Genomic DNA, 18438 nt, shown 5'->3' with positions numbered 1-18438 from the left:
TAGACTGTTAAATGCCTCCCTACCCTTATGATCCCTAAATGCCTCTGATTAGGCAATACGCTTTGTAGATTTTTTGCGCTTTTGCCATTTTTTTTCTTTTTCCTATTTATAGCCCCTAAATCATAGATTTGGTAGCGAAGAATTGCTAAATTGTATACCGCAAACTAGGTCGCTTTGATAACCTGGTCGATTTGCCTCTATATAGGGCTTCTGCCGCTTTGTAATTGACGACTAATCAGGCATTTGATTAATAAACCTTAGTGATCTAATTACTTAGGATTCTTTAGCCTTTTAGGGCTCTACGCGCTCGATCAGTCGACTACCTAGTCGACCACCTAGGGGGTTAGCGTCCGAAGTTGAACATTAAGTTTTGAAACGACCCTCCCTAGATTAAGTGGCACTAAACCAGCTACTTCGAAAGCATTTTGGATGGTTAATAGTTAAATGCTTCTACGCGGGCCTATAGGAAAGCTTCAAGGAAATCAAGCTTATTAATATGGCTAATATTGCATCGCGATTTAGCCTCAATTAGGCCCCTATATACGCGCTTTAGGGGAGCAACATAGCCTATATCTAAGGGCTATAATAGATGCGACGAATGGACAAATTGTAATAATGTCGTTTTTAGCGCATAATTGATCAAAATCAGTCCCCAAATGACTATTATAGCCATTATAGAATAAGTAGTCGAAATTTACCCCTAGTTCGACTAGTAGTCATAGGGATAAATGATGAAGGTGAGTGGGTGTCTGAGGTGTCGGCGCCCATCGCCGTTGTAGATCTTCCCTTCTGGGAATCTAGGAATACCATCATCATCTCTCTCCGCTTCTTCTTCTGCTCTTCCTAGTGATCCCCGATTCCAGGTCTTTGCCATGCCGGTCCCTGACTCCCCCTGAGCCACGACAGTCATCAGGTTATGAGCCCGGCTTCTGTTTTGGTTTTATACCAGACAGGGTCGGGATCCTGCTGCAGGACCTGTGCAAGTCCATCATCACTTTGACTTCATTTTTTCCCACCAAACCTTTATCAAATCGCTTCAATCTTCCCATGAGCATTCAGAAGCTCACCGTCCATCATTCCTGAAATTTTGAGCCCTTGAGGTTGCGTTTTTATTAAGATATCGCCAGTTGTTCGAACCATCAACATTCAGACAACTTTTCTAGACCTAGCGACATCAGAGCGCCTGGGCCACCGTCTTAGGTGGCCTAATTATCCGGGAATTACATTACGTTTTATTATTATAATAAGTTAGTAATAAATTCCATACATGATTTACTATAAATGGGTCAAAAATAGTTAAAACCATTATTAAAATCATTCTATTTGTTATATACTTAGAGCGTCCTCTTAGCTAGATCATATATTCTATTAAAGGCTATTATGTAGGTTAGTCTTCTTACTCTAATACCTTATATAAATGGATACCTAATAGTTATTCTAAAAGGCATAAGGTATACTAGCTAATAACCCTAATAACTTAAGATTAAAGTAATACATTACTATATAAATGGTGAATTAGGCTTCCTCTCTATCCTATCTACTATAGTATTTGAATAAACCGATCATTTTAAATGGTTCCGTTACTATAGAGAGAACAACTAGGCTTTTCTTATCTTAAATAATAGTCATATATAATTATATAGTAATATAATAGGCTTCTATAGCTATTACTTATTATAAAACTATAATAATATCATTCATACATGTACCCTTACACTTTTGCTTGACTCTAGTTTTAATCCCCTTGATTAGTCGAAAGGCAGTAGTAGTGCGTGGGTGTATAGAGAGCGACTACTCATATATTTTCTTACCCTATCGATAACTTTTAGGAACTTAGCCTATAGTCTAAACGTTTGCCTCGCTATGACCTTTCTAATAGCCGTACTACTATAAAAATTTGCGAAACCCTAATTAAGTTGCTCCTCTATATCTCTCTTTTTTAGGCGACTCTAGTATAGTAAGTAGTATTAGTAGTAGGAAGTAGTTTTAAAAATTCGTCTAATAGGTTTTCTTATTAGAGAAAGAAAATATAAAATAAAAACTATGTATAATTCGAACGCTAGAGCGCCTAATGATCCTTAGCCACTATTTAGATAAATAGCAACCTTGTTAATCTCTCTTATTATCTAATACTTAGACCTAACTATTTCGTTACCTCCTCTACATAAGCGGAGTAGGCCCTCGAAGTCTTAGTATTGACTAGCTTAAGTCTTATATTCAGTAAATCCCCTTCCTATCCGACTAGTTATCTGAGGTCAAGGTATTTAGATAAGCAAACTAGCCGTGCGTAGCGCGGTCTAACTACTTCTTTTAGGTACTATGAGTACCTATAAGATACTAGTTTATGGCCTTGAGAGTGTCATTTTTACTTATTTTGACGTGACGTAGTATTTTAGCTCCTAACTTCTTAAGCTTTATATTTATACTTCTACCTTGATTGCTAAGCCTCTACTATATCCTAATTTTTTTTTTTAAAAAAAAGAAAAAAAGGTTATTTAAGTCCCTAACTTATAAAGTACCTCCTTTAAATAACTAGTACACAGTCTTTTTAGTATTAGCTTACGTCTAGTTCCCTTAGTAGTAAAGTTAGTAGATACCTAGGCCGCTAGTTAGGTTTATAGGATACTTCCTAAATCTAAACCTGATTCTTTAATTTATTCATTTTAGTACAATTATCTGAATCTCTTTCCTCATATAGAGATATATATCTCGTCATAATTTTTCAGTAGTTATTAGTAGTAAGTTAAATACTGAATTTAACGTAGATAATGTTCTAGGTGTAGATATGTCTTATTAGTTCTCTTCCCTTTAATATTCCCTTTCTCTACTAGCTAGACATATAAAAAGCCTATTCTAGGAGCTTTTATTGCTTACCTCTATTATATACTACTAGGTCTAACATTAGGAAATATAAGGGCTAGAGCCTATAGTGTTTAAATATATGTAGATCGTTAAAGATATGGAGGTCTATATTTGAGCTATATAGATTTGACGAAGAAAATCCTACTCTATAACTAATCTACCCTATTCTCTAGCATATCTATTTTTTCTCTAATAGTAGTACTTATATACTTAAAAGGGCTTGAAATTAAAGAGCTTAAAGATAGTAAATTTAGAAGGGAAAGGGAAGTAGTAAAGAATAATCCGATTATTGATAATAGTTAAGTTATATTTCTTATAGGACCTATATTTATTGATAAATAGAAGTTAGTAACTATAACGCCCTTCGACGTAGTCTTTTATATACTTATCAATCAAAGTATTATAACTATTGAAATATAGACTTAAATAATTAAATAAATAAGTGCCTACCTTATTGTCCTAGCCTATTAGCGACGCTATAATAATAGTTATCTAGTAAACCTATCTAGTTATAATACTAATTCCTAAGTTAAACAAGCTATACTAGCGAAGGTTATTAGACCTATTATCTATCTACTATATGTAACCTATGTAAGTACCGTTACTAGTAACCTTCCCTGTACAGTATACTCATTAGGACATACTTTATCTAGATAATCGCCCCCTAAAGTCAGACCCCTAACGCTGCCCCGTTGTGGGTCCTCCTCAGTCTAATGAATTTTCAGTCTAATGAATATTTTTCTTCCACCCACCAACTTCTTCCTACTATTACCTACCACCACAATGCCCAAAAAACTCGATAAAAGCGATGATCTCATTTAGGAGGCCTTACAAGCCTACCATGATCGTGGGAAGCCTACAATTGCAGCGATCGCACGGGAATTTGGGGTTGACTACCAGCGACTCTTACGACGCGTTCATGGTCGCACATCTCGTTCGGCGCGCCAGGGCCCTAACAAATGCCTCGATCAGCCTCAAGAGCGAGCATTAACTAGCTGGATAGATCTACTTTATCGTGCAAACCTTCTACCAACCGCAGTAGAGGTCGAGGCTACAGCAAATGAGATTCTGGAGCGGAGTGGATCTACGCGACGCGTTGGCAATTGTTAGGCTTATAGATTTCTAAAACGCCACCCTAACGACTACGTCCCTACTACCCAAAAAACCATGGAAGCAGAGCGAATAGATGCAGAGCGATTAACCTATATTGAGGATTTTTTCTATCGCCTAGATGTGGTGCTACAGCAATACCAAATTAGGCCAAAGAATATCTACAATTTTGACGAAACTAGCTTCTAACTCGGTCAGGGAAAGCCTCAGCGCGTTGCAAATCGGGTTGGGGATCGTACGATGCCTATACCAACAGGTGGAATTGCAGAAACAGTGACTACAGTCGAATGCATTGCAGCAGATGGGTGGTTAATGCCCCCAATGATCCTATTCGCAGGCATAGTCCATCTTGAGAACTAGTTCCGGAACCAGCCAGATTTACTAGATGATTATATTATTGGTACGTCAGAGACAGGGTGGAATAATGAAGTAAGTGCTCTATTAATTATTTAGGGGGTAGGGGGAGAGAGGGCTAATAATTGTCAATTTTTAATATAGGTACGCGCCTACCAATAGCTTCAATATTTTGACGAACATACTAAGCCACGACTTCTACACCGTACGGACTATAGGCTTCTTATTTTTGACGGTCATAAATCCCACAAGGCGTGCGATTTTGTTAATTTCTATGACTAGAATAGGATTATTCCACTATGCTTCCTATGAAAGCTTACATACCGACTTCAACTACTTGATTCACACCCATTCCTCGCATACTGATGAAGGTGAGTGGGTGCCTGAGGTGTCAGCGCCCACCGCCGTTGTAGATAGACCTTTCCCTTCTGGGAATCTAGGAATACCATCATCATCTCTCTCCGCTTCTTCTTCTGCTCTTCCTAGTGATCCCCGATTCCAGGTCTTTGCCATGCCGGTCTCCGACTCCCCCTGAGCCACGACCGTCATCACATACAAGCACTATTATCGTAAGCACAATAACTAGGCAAATAAATGGGGCGCTTCAGTTATAGAGAAAGCAGACTTTCTTCGCTCTATCCACAAAATTCGGGTATAGACCTTCACAAGCTCAACCGTCCGACATTCATTCAAAGATTGTGGGATTTGGCCATTCGATCCAGAGGTTATTTGTGAAGAGCTTCGTGGAGACGATAAACGACCAGATCTAGTAGTCTATGACAGAGGGAAAGAATACGAGCTTAGAGAGTACGATAGGGGGGAAGATGAGGATATATTGGATGCATCCCAACCACGGACTCCAACTCTACCACCAGCCTCAAGTTCTACTATCAATTCTCCGCCAACAACAGTCACAAAACTACGGAAAAATATTGCTAAGGTCAGAAAGAGCTTCTCAGCTAATACTACCCCTGATTTGGCGAAAATAAAGCGCCGTTTAGAGGCGATTTATGAAGGGAGTCTTACCCAAGCGGAATTGGCTGCCTAGTCCTCCGCTGATATATCACGCCTTCTTACCAACCAGGAGGCGGCCAACGCCCCTAAATCTAAGCGCCAGGTAGGTAAAGGTGGTATTCTTACTGTCAGGGACTCGAATACCCTCATACAATCGCGGGATATCCAGGAGGCTGAGAAACAAAGGCGGAAGTGGGAACGTGAGGCTAAACAGAAGCGCGATGAAATCAGCCGCCAAGCTCAAATCAGGGAGCAGGAAAACCAGAGAAGAGAGGCAGAGCTTGAATGGGTCAATGGAGACGACGGCCAGCCACTTTATACTAGCGATAGACGTGGGTGGTATTTGTAAATAGCTTCAAAAGTTGGTGGGTGGAAGAAAAATATTCATTAGACTGAAAATTCATTAGACTGAGGAGGACCCACAACGGGGCAGCGTTGGGGGTCTGACTTTAGGGGGCGATTACTTGGTAATAACGTTCTAGGATTTTCCCTAGGAAGTTGAACAGCCTATTTCGTTAACCTTATTATAGATACTACTTAGTATGTAGGTTATAAAACTCCTTCATTACTATAGTCTCTTGGCGTCTATCCTGTACTTATGTGGTTTTACACCAAATTTTAAAGGTTTAGGGAGGCGTTAGAACACTTGACTTTCCCTACCGCGTTAGTTAGAACTACTTTACAATAGAATGTTATTTATGGCGTCTTTGACCTTACAGAGAACAAGTAAGAGGTTAGTTAGTATAGTTAAGTATATATATCTAGGATTATATTCTAGTCTACCACTTGGCTTTTCCTGGTTTTTATTTTAGCCCTAGTTTATATTCCGTTAGTTGACTACAAAAATATAAACAATTATATTATTACCTCTAGTTTACTATATTTACCTGGAATAATAGGGTCAGTTCCTATCCCATCTAATACTTTCTAAGTATGGGGGTTTAAGTGAAATATTAGGACTCACTGCAGTGGAGGGGAGATTATGATTGTCCTTTTAAGATAGAGAGATTTTTCTGTATAATTTTCGTCTGTTATTAAGTTAAGCATATATCCCCAGCATATAAAGCTTAATGAAGAAGGCTAAGGCTCTCCTCTCCTAGTTCTTTTATAGAAAGTAGTTTTCTAATATTAATATATGAACCTCCTAACTATAGGTCTAACATAGTGCACTATTAGGGGAGTTCTTAAACTGTCTTATTGTAATGAATATTGTATAATCTCTGCCTATAAGGATTATCTATGTAACTATAGTAGGAATCTTTTTCTACTACTTTCATACCTAATTAGATATTAGGCTCCCTTGAATAGATGATAAAGATTGGGGAGCTACTCTTCGCACTTTTAGCGGTTATACAGGAGTATAAATTAAGAAAAATCCTTCAACTTGATCTCTCTCTTGAACAGTAACTTTGCGCTACTATCCCAATAGCGTCTTTGAGGGGGATTCGTGGAGTTGTTCTATAGGTTAAATTTTTGAGTTCCTTCTCAAATTGCTGTTCTAGTACAGTTAAATTTTCTAGGTCGGTAATAGTATACGGAGCCTACTACTATTTAGTAGTGGGAGGGTCTATATCCTTGATACTCGGTGATCCAGGGTCTTAGGCTAAAGTACCCCTTAGGGAGGATTTAAGCTTATGGGTAATTATGGGTTTATTAGTAGTATTTTGGCGTTGTTCTAGCCTGGATTTTCCTAGGATATTTATAACCAATGGATTATAGTGACTGTGTTTGGTTGTGGTCAGAATGTATAAAATGCACCCATTCCGCCTACATATTTTGAAAAAATATATATCTGAACCCTCGAGTAATATTTTTATTCCGAACTCCGTGCATTATTTGAATATCTCCTTCCCTACCTATCCTGACACCAATACCCGTACAAAAGCCTATATATAGTGTATAGATACGACTCCGTATGGAAATAACCGGATTAGGGTTATTAATCTCCCCCAAGTCTGATGTATACTATGCGTCATACATATAACACAGCCCGGAAAGAAGTCCTCTTAAGCCTCCGATTAACCTATATTAATCAATTCATGATATAGTTTATAGATTTTCAAAAATAAAAGTCTTTAACCGGGGCTTAATTAGATTCAGATAAGGGGAGTACAGATACTTTATTACATCCTGTGCTTTTCAAACTACTCTCATATAACGTAGAGCTTATGAAACCTCGCATTATCTCATTCAAAGATACATAGTATTTAAGGTTATAGCCAGAATCCTTGCTGGCGCGTTTTGCCTCTCCCGAGTCTTGAAATCCGGAGCAGTGTCCAGTTAGGAAGGTCACATGATACGTTTTGGGTACTCATTTCCTCAACAGTAAAGATGGGGATGAGTGAGTGCTACATATTACCTCGCACATTCTCACTTATGACTCTAACTTCAACAGGGGGATCTTTATGAGGTGATCTCCGACCTTGGGTTTCCCCCCGAAACAAAAGTAATGTCATAGTAGTTTGCTGAAATGGGTACACCAGCTACTAGGCTGCATCCTTGGGATTTAGGATGTGAACCCCTGGAGTGATTTAATATCCAGTGAAACGTATATAATAGTGATCAATGCTTTTTGTAAGATCTTTAGGAACCTTACGACCTTGGTCACTCGGATCTCTTGGATCCGCCAGAGTTCGCTCGGAAGGTGTACTTATACGGTCATCCTAGGTCAAACAACGAGGCCAATTAACACCTGTTCGCCATTGACACGGTTAAGGTATACGTGGCCAAGCCAACCTACTATCTCACCATATCGGAACATGTGGAAACATCTGGTACTCTGGCTTGGCCATGCAGTTATAAATCGCCCGCGGGCGGTCATCCTAGCTTCCCAGTAGGAAGCAAATGGTCTTTCCTAGCATTGTTGTTGATCATGGCGATGCGATGGGTAGCTCGTATCTACCGATCACACCTCTGCTAGCTCAGCATACTCTCGGCCGCGGTGGTCCTAAGTTTTGAGTCAAGAAATCCGTTCGGATTCGAAGACCAAAGGATTAGGTTGCCTAGTGGTCCATATATAGGTACATCTCATATCCGAATTCTCAATCCACCAGGGCGCTCACACCTCTACATATATAAGGATTCCACCCAGGCTGACATAGCCAGATAATCCATCTATCTATCCCCAGAATCACTCGTCGAAAAATCGAGGCCCCCCGTCAGCTGACAACCCCAACCCCAACCAATTTAGCCGTTGGAAGCTCGAGCAGTCAGCAACCAACATTGATTGAATTGATCTCCATCCAGAGAACCCGAAAAAATGACATCGCAACATGAAAACCACCTCTCTCAATATATCTTCGGCCTCCAAGCGGCCCCTCTCCTGGCCAGCGGCGTCTACAGTCTGCTATGGCCCGCCGCAGCTGCCGGCCTCCCGAATTCACCCTTGAAGGGGGTGAGTCCTGGCACCATCCAGGCAATGAGGTTTGTTCCAGGTCTATGTCAGATAGGATTGATGCTCACTAGCCACAGCCTGACCTCACTGTCCCTGGGGACCTTCTACGCCATTGCATCGTACCAGAACAACATCCCGATGATGATCGCCTCTGTGCCGGGGCGGTTGCTGGCGGCCATCGTTTTTCGTCGCAGCGGTGGGGGATGGGCGAGGGTGGCGCCCTTTGAGGGCTTGATGGGTATTGTTACTGCGATCGGAGTGTATTGGGGTGTGTAAATAATATCATTCCTCCTCAACTACAATAAGTACAGTCATGTTTGCACGGCATCGCTGAGCCAATCACGGCAGATCCGATTCCGCCTTAGTGATCCCTCGGTAACTACGTAGGAACTTCCCCATTCTTCGTTTTCTTCTCCTTCTTCTTCCACCCCCGCCAAGGTTACACAAGACCAAGACATTATTCACCTCCGTCATGTCCTTCTCTAACCTCGTCTCCGATATCGCCTTTCGGGACTCCAATGTCGATGATCGCAGCTCGCAAATCTCCCGGGCTCGCTCCCAACCCACCGCTCGATCCTACACCAGCACGACAGCAACCAGTGTCAGCATATCCGGCGATATTTCGAGTCAATTACACTCGGGCTACAGCCATCCGTTGAGCAGATCCTGGCAAGCCGAAAGACAATTAACAAAGGTGCGTCGCCTGTTGCGTTGTACTCGATCCCCCAAGCACCCCGCTAATGCTTCGAGGGGAATGTAGGACATGCTCATATACCCGTTATTCATCACCGACAATCCCGACGAGGCGACCCCCATTCCGTCCCTTCCGAACCAATGCCGCTGGGGAATCAACCGCCTGGTTCCTTTCTTAACCCCGCTTGTCCGGAAAGGCCTGCGGTCCGTGATTCTATTCGGAGTTCCACTGCATCCATCCGCTAAAGACGCGCTGGGGACCGCCGCAGATGACCCAGAAGGCCCTGTCATCCAGGCCATCCGTCTTCTTCGATCTCATTTCCCGCATCTCTACATTGTGACCGACGTGTGCCTTTGCGAATATACATCCCACGGCCACTGCGGAATCCTTCGTGAAGACGGCACCCTTGACAATGCGCAATCGGTCGACCGTATTTCCGACGTCGCCATGGCTTATGCAGCAGCGGGAGCACACTGCGTTGCGCCCTCAGACATGAACGATGGTAGGGTGCGGGCCATTAAGCTCAAACTGATCGAAGCTGGAGTAGCGCACCGCGTGCTCTTGATGTCGTATAGTGCAAAATTTAGCGGCTGTCTGTATGGCCCATTCCGGGATGCAGCGGGGTCTGTTCCATCATTCGGCGATCGTCGGTGCTACCAGCTGCCCCCGGGGGCCGGGGTCTTGCTCGACGGGCAATTCAGAGAGATATTGCGGAAGGCGCCGACATTATCATGGTGAAGCCAGCAAGCAGCTACTTGGACATCATCCGGGATGCCAAGGACATGGCCAAGGATCTCCCGGTCGCGGCATACCAGGTCAGTGGCGAATTTGCCATGATTCATGCGGGTGCCAAAGCTGGAGTGTTTGACCTCAAAGCAATGGCCTTCGAAAGCACCGAGGGAATCCTGCGAGCAGGGGCAGGGATTGTGTTCAGTTACTTCGTGCCAGAGTTCTTGGATTGGCTCTAGCCCAGTCTCAGATTCGTTTGTGTCATATTGTGTCTTTTTGGTATTCCCAAAGGGGGAAAAAGAAGAGAGAAGAATGGAGAAAAGTATTCAGAACGCCGCCTCCGTGTAGATTCGCCAGGTGGAAACATTACCTATATACATGCAGCATGACGAACCACCGTGGCAAAAAAAAGCTATGAACACACACATAACAAAAAGTCGCAGCAAAGATAATAATGGATCATGATCATGTAAAAAGAACTTGAATCACAAGAATCACATGTAGTGTGGCTTCATTCCCTGGAATCGATAAGGGTCAATGTTGGACGCGACCAGTTCCCCAGGCCCAACATATGCGCCCCGACCGAGGCGCACCCCGGGGAAGATAATGGCCCCGGCCCCGATGTAGCAGTCTTCCTCGATCGTGACCGGACGTCCCATATACGCACTCTGGGGGCCCTTGCGCTCCTGCATCTGGACCACAGCCATGGAACTGAGGATTTGAACATTCGGACCGATCCAGGTATGAGCACCAATTCGGATGGGACAGTCATCCACCAACAAGCAATTCTCCGAGATCATCACATCTTCTCCAATGTGAATGTTGTAACCGTAGTGGCATTTAAAGGGGGCCTCCACGACGACACCCGTTCCGAGGGAGCCTGCAGAACGCGATGCGCCCGGGGGCGAGTTGACAACGGAGCTTGATGGGGGAACGAAAATCTCCTTGAGAAGACGATTCTGCTCCTTGGAGCTGATCCCGTTGAGCGGATTGCAGGCATTATTGAATTTGAATAATGCTGCCTTGCACCGGTCTCTCTCCTCTACCAACTGAACGTCGAATGGTCGGTAGCGCTCCCCCCGAATCATCATTGCTTTCTGCGTGTCGTCACTTGGCAAAGCGTGCCCGGACAGTTGATGCTCGATGCTGAGAGCCATTCGGGCTTGAGCCTGCGGGCTGTTAGGGTTCATCGTCGCCGCGGGCATTGGTCGCTGCTCCATGCCACCCTGGAAGAGGGGCATATTCGATTTGGGATGCCGTCCATGCGAGAGGTCTCGAATGGACGGGACCACTGGATAGTCCGACTTGGGTGGGCCTTCTCGTGACAATTCATGGATCGGTGGAACCTCTCGATATTCCGCTTTGGCCATATGCTCCGATACATAAGCCGGATGCCCTGTTGCTGGCCATCCTTGTTTCGACCAGGGCCCGTGACTGGACCCTACACCGGTCGGGCTGGTGTTGTACTGCGGGATAGATCGGTCACTGCCGTCAAGGCCGAGTGTTCTCATCTTGCCCGCTTCGACCTGCTCTGTCATTCCAGGTTGTCGGTCATGGTGAGGAATGGATTCTGGTAAATATTGACCACCAATTTCGGGATAGCCTTCTTTGGACTGCAGCGGAACGGGCGTTTTTGAAGTGGAAGGCTTTTGCCAGGTACTCCGCGACGAATATCCCTCACATAGGAAGCCACCACGAATGCAATTGTTACCTGGATTGCGGTTATTAGACATGTTCAATCACACGTGCCCCCGGAGCCGAGAAACGGGATGGTCCAGCGGAAGGATGGGGAACTTACATGCGGGATGCTGCTCGTCACATTTCTTCTTTCTCCGGCGGCAGGTCATACAGCCCGTTTTGGTTCGGTTACTGAAGACTCGCTTCCTCTTCGGAGCGACTTGGGAGCTGGCGGTCGACCGCTCTGGGGGATAGACGTTGGATGGGGCCGGCGGAACACTGGGCGTCGAGCCTGGCAAGGAGTGACTGGTGCTGACGCTCCGCTGAGAAGACTCCGGACCGTGATTCTCCCGTTGCAGCGCATCGACGAGTTGCGCCTCGGAGGCATCAATCTGCTGGGCGCGCTGTGCCTGGTGGACCAAGTGAGAATCATACTCCTGCCATGGACCATTGGCAGACGGCGCCGGAGGGCCCTCATTGGTATCCGACGTTTGGCTGGGTGCGGTGGATGGGCGGCGAACTTCCTGATCTGGGCCGGACAGAGGCCCGTTGGGGTGGGAGTTGCAGTCGTCTCCCGCACGATGGATTGGACTTTTTGAGGAATCGGGTCCCTCTGCATTGTGCAGGGACCTCTCCCTCGACTCTGACCGCTTGCGTTTGTTTCTGTTCTCGAGGGGGGCGCCTTGGGAGGAGGACTTGGGGGACAATCTCTCATCCTGGTCATGACCGGGTCGATTTCCAGATTCATGGTTGCTTTTCGCCCATTGATCACGGAGCCCAGGCTGCTTGGGCCCGGTGTTGTTCGGGCCGCTCGAACTGGGAACGGCCGGGGTCGCGCCAGACCCAATCGAGTCCCTGCCATTGACAGCTGTAAAGCGGGAGGGACTATGGTCCGTCCCTGTCTCGGTTCCGGAGTCGTGGTTGCTGTTCATCTCGAGGGCTGACCGCTCCTATCACGTTTGGCACGGGGCGAGACGCTCACAACGGCGACTCAGGATTCGTCGCGGGACTGATTCTCCTCCGTGAGCGGGCGCGATCCACATTCAGAGCCGTCTCCCTCGCCGTCAATGATTCTGGCCGCCTCACAGCCGCGATGAGCGCTGGAAATAAGGCGCTGAGCCGGGGGCGGGTCACTGCTGCACTCCACGGAGACCCGATTGGGAGACCAATTGCCCGGGAGTCGGCGATTCGACTCGAGGTCTTTGGGGTTTATTTCTTGCTCTATCGTGGACTCTCTGGGCGAGTGATGTACGTTGGATCGCCGGCTCAAGTGGGGCTCACGAGCTTGTTGAGCCGGAGATGAGATTGTGATGGTGTATGAGAGCGCGGCAAAACAGACGGGGAAGCGCGAGCCAGTTTAGAGAGGGAAAGGCTAAGGGGGAATGGGAAGAAGAAGGAAGAGAAAGAAAGAGAGAGATAGAGAGGGTACGAGGGTAGAGTCACATCCTTTGGGGGGGGCGGATGGATGGGATGGGGGAAGGAAGGAAGGAAAGGAAGGGAAGGGAAGGGAAGGGAAGGAAAGGAAAGGAAAGGAAAGGGAAAGAGGGGAGGGGGGGAAGTGGTAGTACTACCGTACGAGTGCTCAGCAGCTAGGTACTGTGCCTACACACTAACTAAGAATAAAAATAATCATATCATATGAGGGCGGGCGAGAAAGGGGGTGGCGCGCGCGATCAGCAGCGCCGGCGTCTTCCGCGCGGCCAATCAGACGCCGCACGAGAATAGCGGCGGTTCAGCTGGCCGCGCGCGACCCGGTCTGTGGGTGAGCGCTGACAAATCGCGGGTGGTGGCCGGGTTGGCGCCCACCTCGCGCATTGGGCGGTTAGGGAGTGATGCTGCGCTCGCCTAACGACCCGTAGCCGCTGCGGCGTGAGCGGGCCGGACGGACGAGGGGAGCAGAGGTGATGGAGGGGACGAGGAGAGAGCCGTCCCCGGCAAGCAGGCAGATGACATCGGATCCGAGATGACCTTCCCCGGCCTGGCCATGGATCCCCGAATGGTCCTACGATACGTACTCAGGTCGTGGTTACGGTGCAGCGCCAGACGGGACCTGCTGACTCAGCCCCATACATCACCCCGAGATGGCCTGCTGCCCTTCAACAACCGGAACGCGTTTCTCTTCACCGCCAGAGCTTCCCCCATTTCTTCTTTCCCTCCAACCCCCCATCAACCGCCCTTCGTGTCTTCGTCTGAGCAGCCGCCTGGAAAACGGTCCATCCTCGGCCTCTCCCTGCCGGTTCCCGCGCTGCCCACGAAAGCCCCTCCAATCCCGATCGCCCTACCCCACTGTGCTTCTTCTCACTCTCACCTTCCTATTCCCACCACCAACCCCTTCCATCCCTTCCCGCTCGACGGAGAACGCGCTGCTGCAGCTCCTTCAACATCACCCCCCTCTGTCGTTCGTCACCTGCCTCGCTGTCCTGAAGGTCGTTTCGCATCCAAGGCGACTGCGCCATTCACTGCGGCGGGATGTCTGTTTCGATCCAAGAGCTGGACAACACGGTCCGAGCCTTCTATGAGGGCAAGGGAGATGTCGTAAGTCCCCTGCTGTGTTCAGTTTCTCCGGGCACTACTGTTTTTTTGGATGCTTCCTCGAGATTGGATGCTGACACTCAATGGCGGTAGCAAAAACAAGCCCAGCAGACTCTGACTGAGGTAAGTGTGGCGCCCGCCCGCCACCACACGACGTGATCCTAATCCCTTCTAGTTCAAACAAAACCCCGATGCCTGGGTCACCGTGGGGAACATTCTCGAGGAGGCGACGTATCCTCAGACGAAATGTGTGTTGTTGACGTCCCGACGCAACCACCCCGGTGGAGAAAGAGATTTGCTAACGCCATTAGACCTCGCCCTCCAAGTCCTCGACGATGTGATTATGACCCGATGGAAGGTCCTGCCCCGAGATCAATGCCAAGGTAACAATGGACACACCTCGTGATGGTCCGACGTGCTGAAAGCTGACCGTCTAAAAGGGATCCGCAATTTCATCGTCAATTTCATCATCGAAAACTCCAACTCGGAAGAGAAGCTGCGCACCGAACGCGCCTTTCTGAACAAGCTTAACCTGGTCCTCGTTTCCATTCTGAAGCAAGAATGGCCCCACAACTGGCCGACGTTCATCAACGAGATCATTTCTTCCTGCCATGCCAGCCTCTCCATCTGCGAAAACAACATGGCCATCCTACGGTTGCTGTCCGAGGAAGTGTTTGACTTCTCGCAGGACCAGATGACGTCCGCCAAGGCAAGGAATTTGAAGACATCCATGACCCAGGAATTTGCGTCCATCTTCCAACTGTGTTCCGAGGTCCTCAACACGGCCAACCAACCGTCCCTGGTCAAGGCCACCCTGGAAACCCTCTTGCGCTTTTTGAACTGGATTCCGCTGGGTTACATTTTCGAGACCCCCATCATCAACACCCTCTTGACACGGTTCTTGGACGTTCCCGACTTCCGAAATGTCACGCTCAAGTGCCTGACGGAAATTGGTGGTTTGCAAATCGGGCCGCCCTACAACTACGACGAACGATTGGTGCACATGTTCACGGAAACCCTGACCACCGTGTCCAATGTCATTCCACTGTCCATGGACCTGAAGCAAACCTATTCGAGGAGCAATTCGAGGGATCAAGAGTTTGTGTCGAACCTGGCGCTTTTCCTGTCGAGCTTTTTCAGCGCCCACTTGGATGTACGTTATGACCTGTCCACTAGTACCTTGATTCTTCATCATGCTGACGCTCTGTTTCTAGCTCATTGAGAGATTGCCGAATCAGGATTACCTGACACACGCGCATTTGTACCTCATCCGCATTAGCCAGATCGATGATCGAGAGGTTTTCAAGATCTGTCTCGATTACTGGACGCGACTTGTCCAAGAGCTCTACGAAGAGATGCAGCAACTTCCCATCACCGACCTCAACCCCTTGGTGACCATGGGCGTCAGCGGTCTTTCCAATGGCGGCGCACCCCATCCCAGCACCCTGGCGAACTATCCCCTTCGCAAGCACAAGTACGAATCTGTGCTATCAAACTTGCGCACGGTCATGATTGAAAAAATGGTTCGCCCTGAGGAAGTTCTGATTGTCGAGAACGACGAGGGTGAGATTGTGCGTGAATTCGTCAAGGAGAGTGACACGATCCAGCTCTACAAGACGATCCGCGAGTGCTTGGTCTATCTCACTCATCTGGACGTGGTGGATACCGAGAATATCATGATCGACAAATTGGCGAAGCAAGTTGATGGCAGCGAATGGTCATGGGCGAACTGTAACACGCTTTGCTGGGCGATTGGCTCAATCTCCGGTGCCATGAATGAAGAAACCGAGAAACGATTCCTGGTGACCGTGATTAAGGACCTCCTTGGTCTGACCGAACAGAAGCGCGGCAAGGACAACAAGGCCGTCGTGGCAAGCAACATCATGTACATCGTGGGTCAGTATCCACGGTTTTTGAAAGCCCACTGGAAGTTCTTGAAGACTGTCGTCAACAAGCTCTTCGAATTCATGCACGAAACACACGAAGGTTTGTATATTTGTTCCCAGAAACAGTGACTCCTCTTTGCTGACCCCCTCATGTAGGTGTTCAGGACATGGCGTGCGATACTTTCATCAAGATCGCCAACAAATGCCGACGCCACTTCGTGGCGCTCCAGCCTGGTGAAAATGAAGCCTTCATTGAGGAAATTGTTCGCAACATGAGAAAGATCACCTGCGATCTTTCCCCCCAGCAGATCCATACCTTCTACGAGGCCTGCGGCTACATGATCTCTGCCCAGGGCCAAAAGGGTCTCCAAGATCGTCTGATCGAAAATTTGATGGCGCTGCCCAATTCGGCATGGGATGCTATCATCGCCCAAGCGAAGCAGGACTCGACGATTCTCCAGGATGGGGACACGATCAAGATCATTGGTAACATCATGAAGACCAACGTCGCCGCTTGTTCTTCCATTGGCACCTACTTCTACTCGCAGATTGGCCGCATTTATCACGACATGTTGAACATGTATCGTGCCGCCAGCCAACTCATCAACGATGCTGTTGCGCATGATGGTAATTCGCTCCAACCCCATTGTGAGGTTCGGGACTGACATGTTTTAAAGGCAGCATTGCGCCGAAAACCCCTAAGGTTCGCGGGCTTCGAACCATCAAAAAGGAGATCTTGAAACTCATCGACACCTATGTCGAGAAGTCGGACGATCTCGAAATGGTCAATAACAACATGGTTCCACCGCTTCTTGAAGCCGTCCTTGTGGACTACAACCAAAACGTCCCGGACGCTCGCGAGGCAGAGGTGTTGAATGCCATGACCACGATCATCCACAAGCTTCACGTAAGTTTCCCTAACCTCAAGTGGGCCAGTTGCTCTCTGACATCTTCATCTAGAATCTCATGGAGGACAAGGTCCCAGCCATCATGGAAAGCATCTTTGACTGCACGTTGCAGATGATCAACAAAGATTTCCATGAATACCCTGAACATCGTGTCCAGTTCTTCAAGCTGCTTCAGGCCATTAATCTGTACTGCTTCCCAGCGCTCTTGAAGCTTGATGCCACACAGTTCAAATTTGTGATCGATTCTTGCATGTGGGCCAGTAAACATGACAACCGCGAAGTGGAGAATACTGGTCTTACCATGTGTCTGGAGCTGATGAACAACATGGCGGAGACTGATATGCAGACCTCGGGCATCTTCTTCCGACAATTCTACATTCCGATCCTCCAGGATGTCTTCTTTGTCGTTACCGATAGCGACCACAAGGCTGGTATGTATTGTTCTTTGCCATCAGACAAGATGCGTTGCTCACCGTGTATTTATTTTAGGATTTAAACCCCAGGCCATGCTCTTGTCACGCATGTTCTACTTTGTTGAATCTGGCAAGATCCAGGAACCGATCTACAGCCCTGACCAAGCTCCTGCTGGAACCTCAAACAAAGATTTCTTGCAGGAGTATGTTGCAAATCTGTTGCAGAATGCGTTCAAGAACCTCCAAGAGTATGATTCTCCCCTCCCCAGTCGAGTTACTGATGCTAAAACATGACACAGCGTACAAATCAAGCAATTTGTGGTCGGGCTGTTTACATTTACCGATGACCTAAACAAATTCAAGACCCACCTGCGTGACTTTTTGATCTCTCTGAAAGAGTTCTCGGGTGACAATGCCGAGCTCTACGCTGAAGAGCGCGAGCAGGCTGTGCGTGATGCTCAAGCAGCTGAACGGGACCGAGCAATGAAGGTTGGGGGCTTGCTTAAGCCTTCGGAGATGGACCAGGAGGATGAACTATGACTCGATCAGGAATTGCGCACTGAGTTGCCACCCGCTGCCTCGGCTGGCTCCCCTGAACGAGCAAGGGATGCGAGATTGGTGTCGGCAAACGACTGTCTCGATGGCTGGTCTCTCTACGAGGTTTAGGCCACGAGCCAGGGCGGGCGTAATTGCTGTACTTTGAGACTTGGGCATGCAGAATATACCAGCGAGGACAATCTCCCGTTTTCCTGGCATGATGTACTTTGAAGCTTTCAGCGCAAGAGAATTAACAGAGGTAGGACTGTTGTGAATCGCCACTCCGTAGAACCCTCCAGTGCAGTAGGCGGTGTGGCCCTATATTTGC

The 18438-nt window shown here is 47.4% G+C and overlaps 5 protein-coding genes across 5 annotated transcripts; 4 read left to right on the top strand and 1 right to left on the bottom strand.

Annotated features, from left to right (window-relative positions):
• Positions 1 to 8599: 8599 nt before the first annotated feature.
• Positions 8600 to 9010, top strand: N7474_010204 (uncharacterized protein; the record flags this gene model as incomplete). Its single annotated transcript, XM_057201614.1, has 1 exon — positions 8600 to 9010. The coding sequence occupies one exon, from the start codon at positions 8600 to 8602 to the stop codon at positions 9008 to 9010; it is 411 nt and encodes a 136-aa protein (XP_057049601.1).
• Positions 9011 to 9206: 196 nt separating this feature from the next.
• N7474_010203 (porphobilinogen synthase HEM2) lies at positions 9207 to 10396 on the top strand (the record flags this gene model as incomplete). Its single annotated transcript, XM_057201613.1, has 3 exons — positions 9207 to 9428; positions 9495 to 10020; positions 10089 to 10396. The coding sequence occupies 3 exons, from the start codon at positions 9207 to 9209 to the stop codon at positions 10394 to 10396; spliced, it is 1056 nt and encodes a 351-aa protein (XP_057049600.1).
• A 255-nt stretch (positions 10397 to 10651) lies between these two features.
• Positions 10652 to 12766, bottom strand: N7474_010202 (uncharacterized protein; the record flags this gene model as incomplete). Its single annotated transcript, XM_057201612.1, has 2 exons — positions 10652 to 11868; positions 11956 to 12766. 2 exons carry the CDS (start codon positions 12764 to 12766, stop codon positions 10652 to 10654), a joined length of 2028 nt encoding a protein of 675 aa, XP_057049599.1.
• A 161-nt stretch (positions 12767 to 12927) lies between these two features.
• N7474_010201 (uncharacterized protein) lies at positions 12928 to 13683 on the top strand (the record flags this gene model as incomplete). Its single annotated transcript, XM_057201611.1, has 2 exons — positions 12928 to 13082; positions 13488 to 13683. 2 exons carry the CDS (start codon positions 12928 to 12930, stop codon positions 13681 to 13683), a joined length of 351 nt encoding a protein of 116 aa, XP_057049598.1.
• Positions 13684 to 14303: 620 nt separating this feature from the next.
• On the top strand, positions 14304 to 18113 carry N7474_010200 (exportin CRM1; the record flags this gene model as incomplete). The annotated part of the gene is made up of 10 exons (XM_057201610.1): positions 14304 to 14369; positions 14460 to 14489; positions 14542 to 14749; positions 14807 to 15519; positions 15581 to 16352; positions 16409 to 16879; positions 16930 to 17159; positions 17213 to 17591; positions 17650 to 17821; positions 17873 to 18113. The coding sequence occupies 10 exons, from the start codon at positions 14304 to 14306 to the stop codon at positions 18111 to 18113; spliced, it is 3282 nt and encodes a 1093-aa protein (XP_057049597.1).
• Positions 18114 to 18438: the final 325 nt, after the last annotated feature.

The sequence above is a fragment of the Penicillium riverlandense genome (genome assembly GCF_028828495.1).
Source record: "Penicillium riverlandense strain IBT 135883 chromosome Unknown utg000008l_segment0_segment0, whole genome shotgun sequence".
In the NCBI taxonomy this organism is placed as follows: Eukaryota; Fungi; Ascomycota; class Eurotiomycetes; order Eurotiales; family Aspergillaceae; genus Penicillium; species Penicillium riverlandense.
Note: the sequence above shows the minus strand (reverse complement) of the source record. Positions and strands in the feature narration are given on the sequence as shown.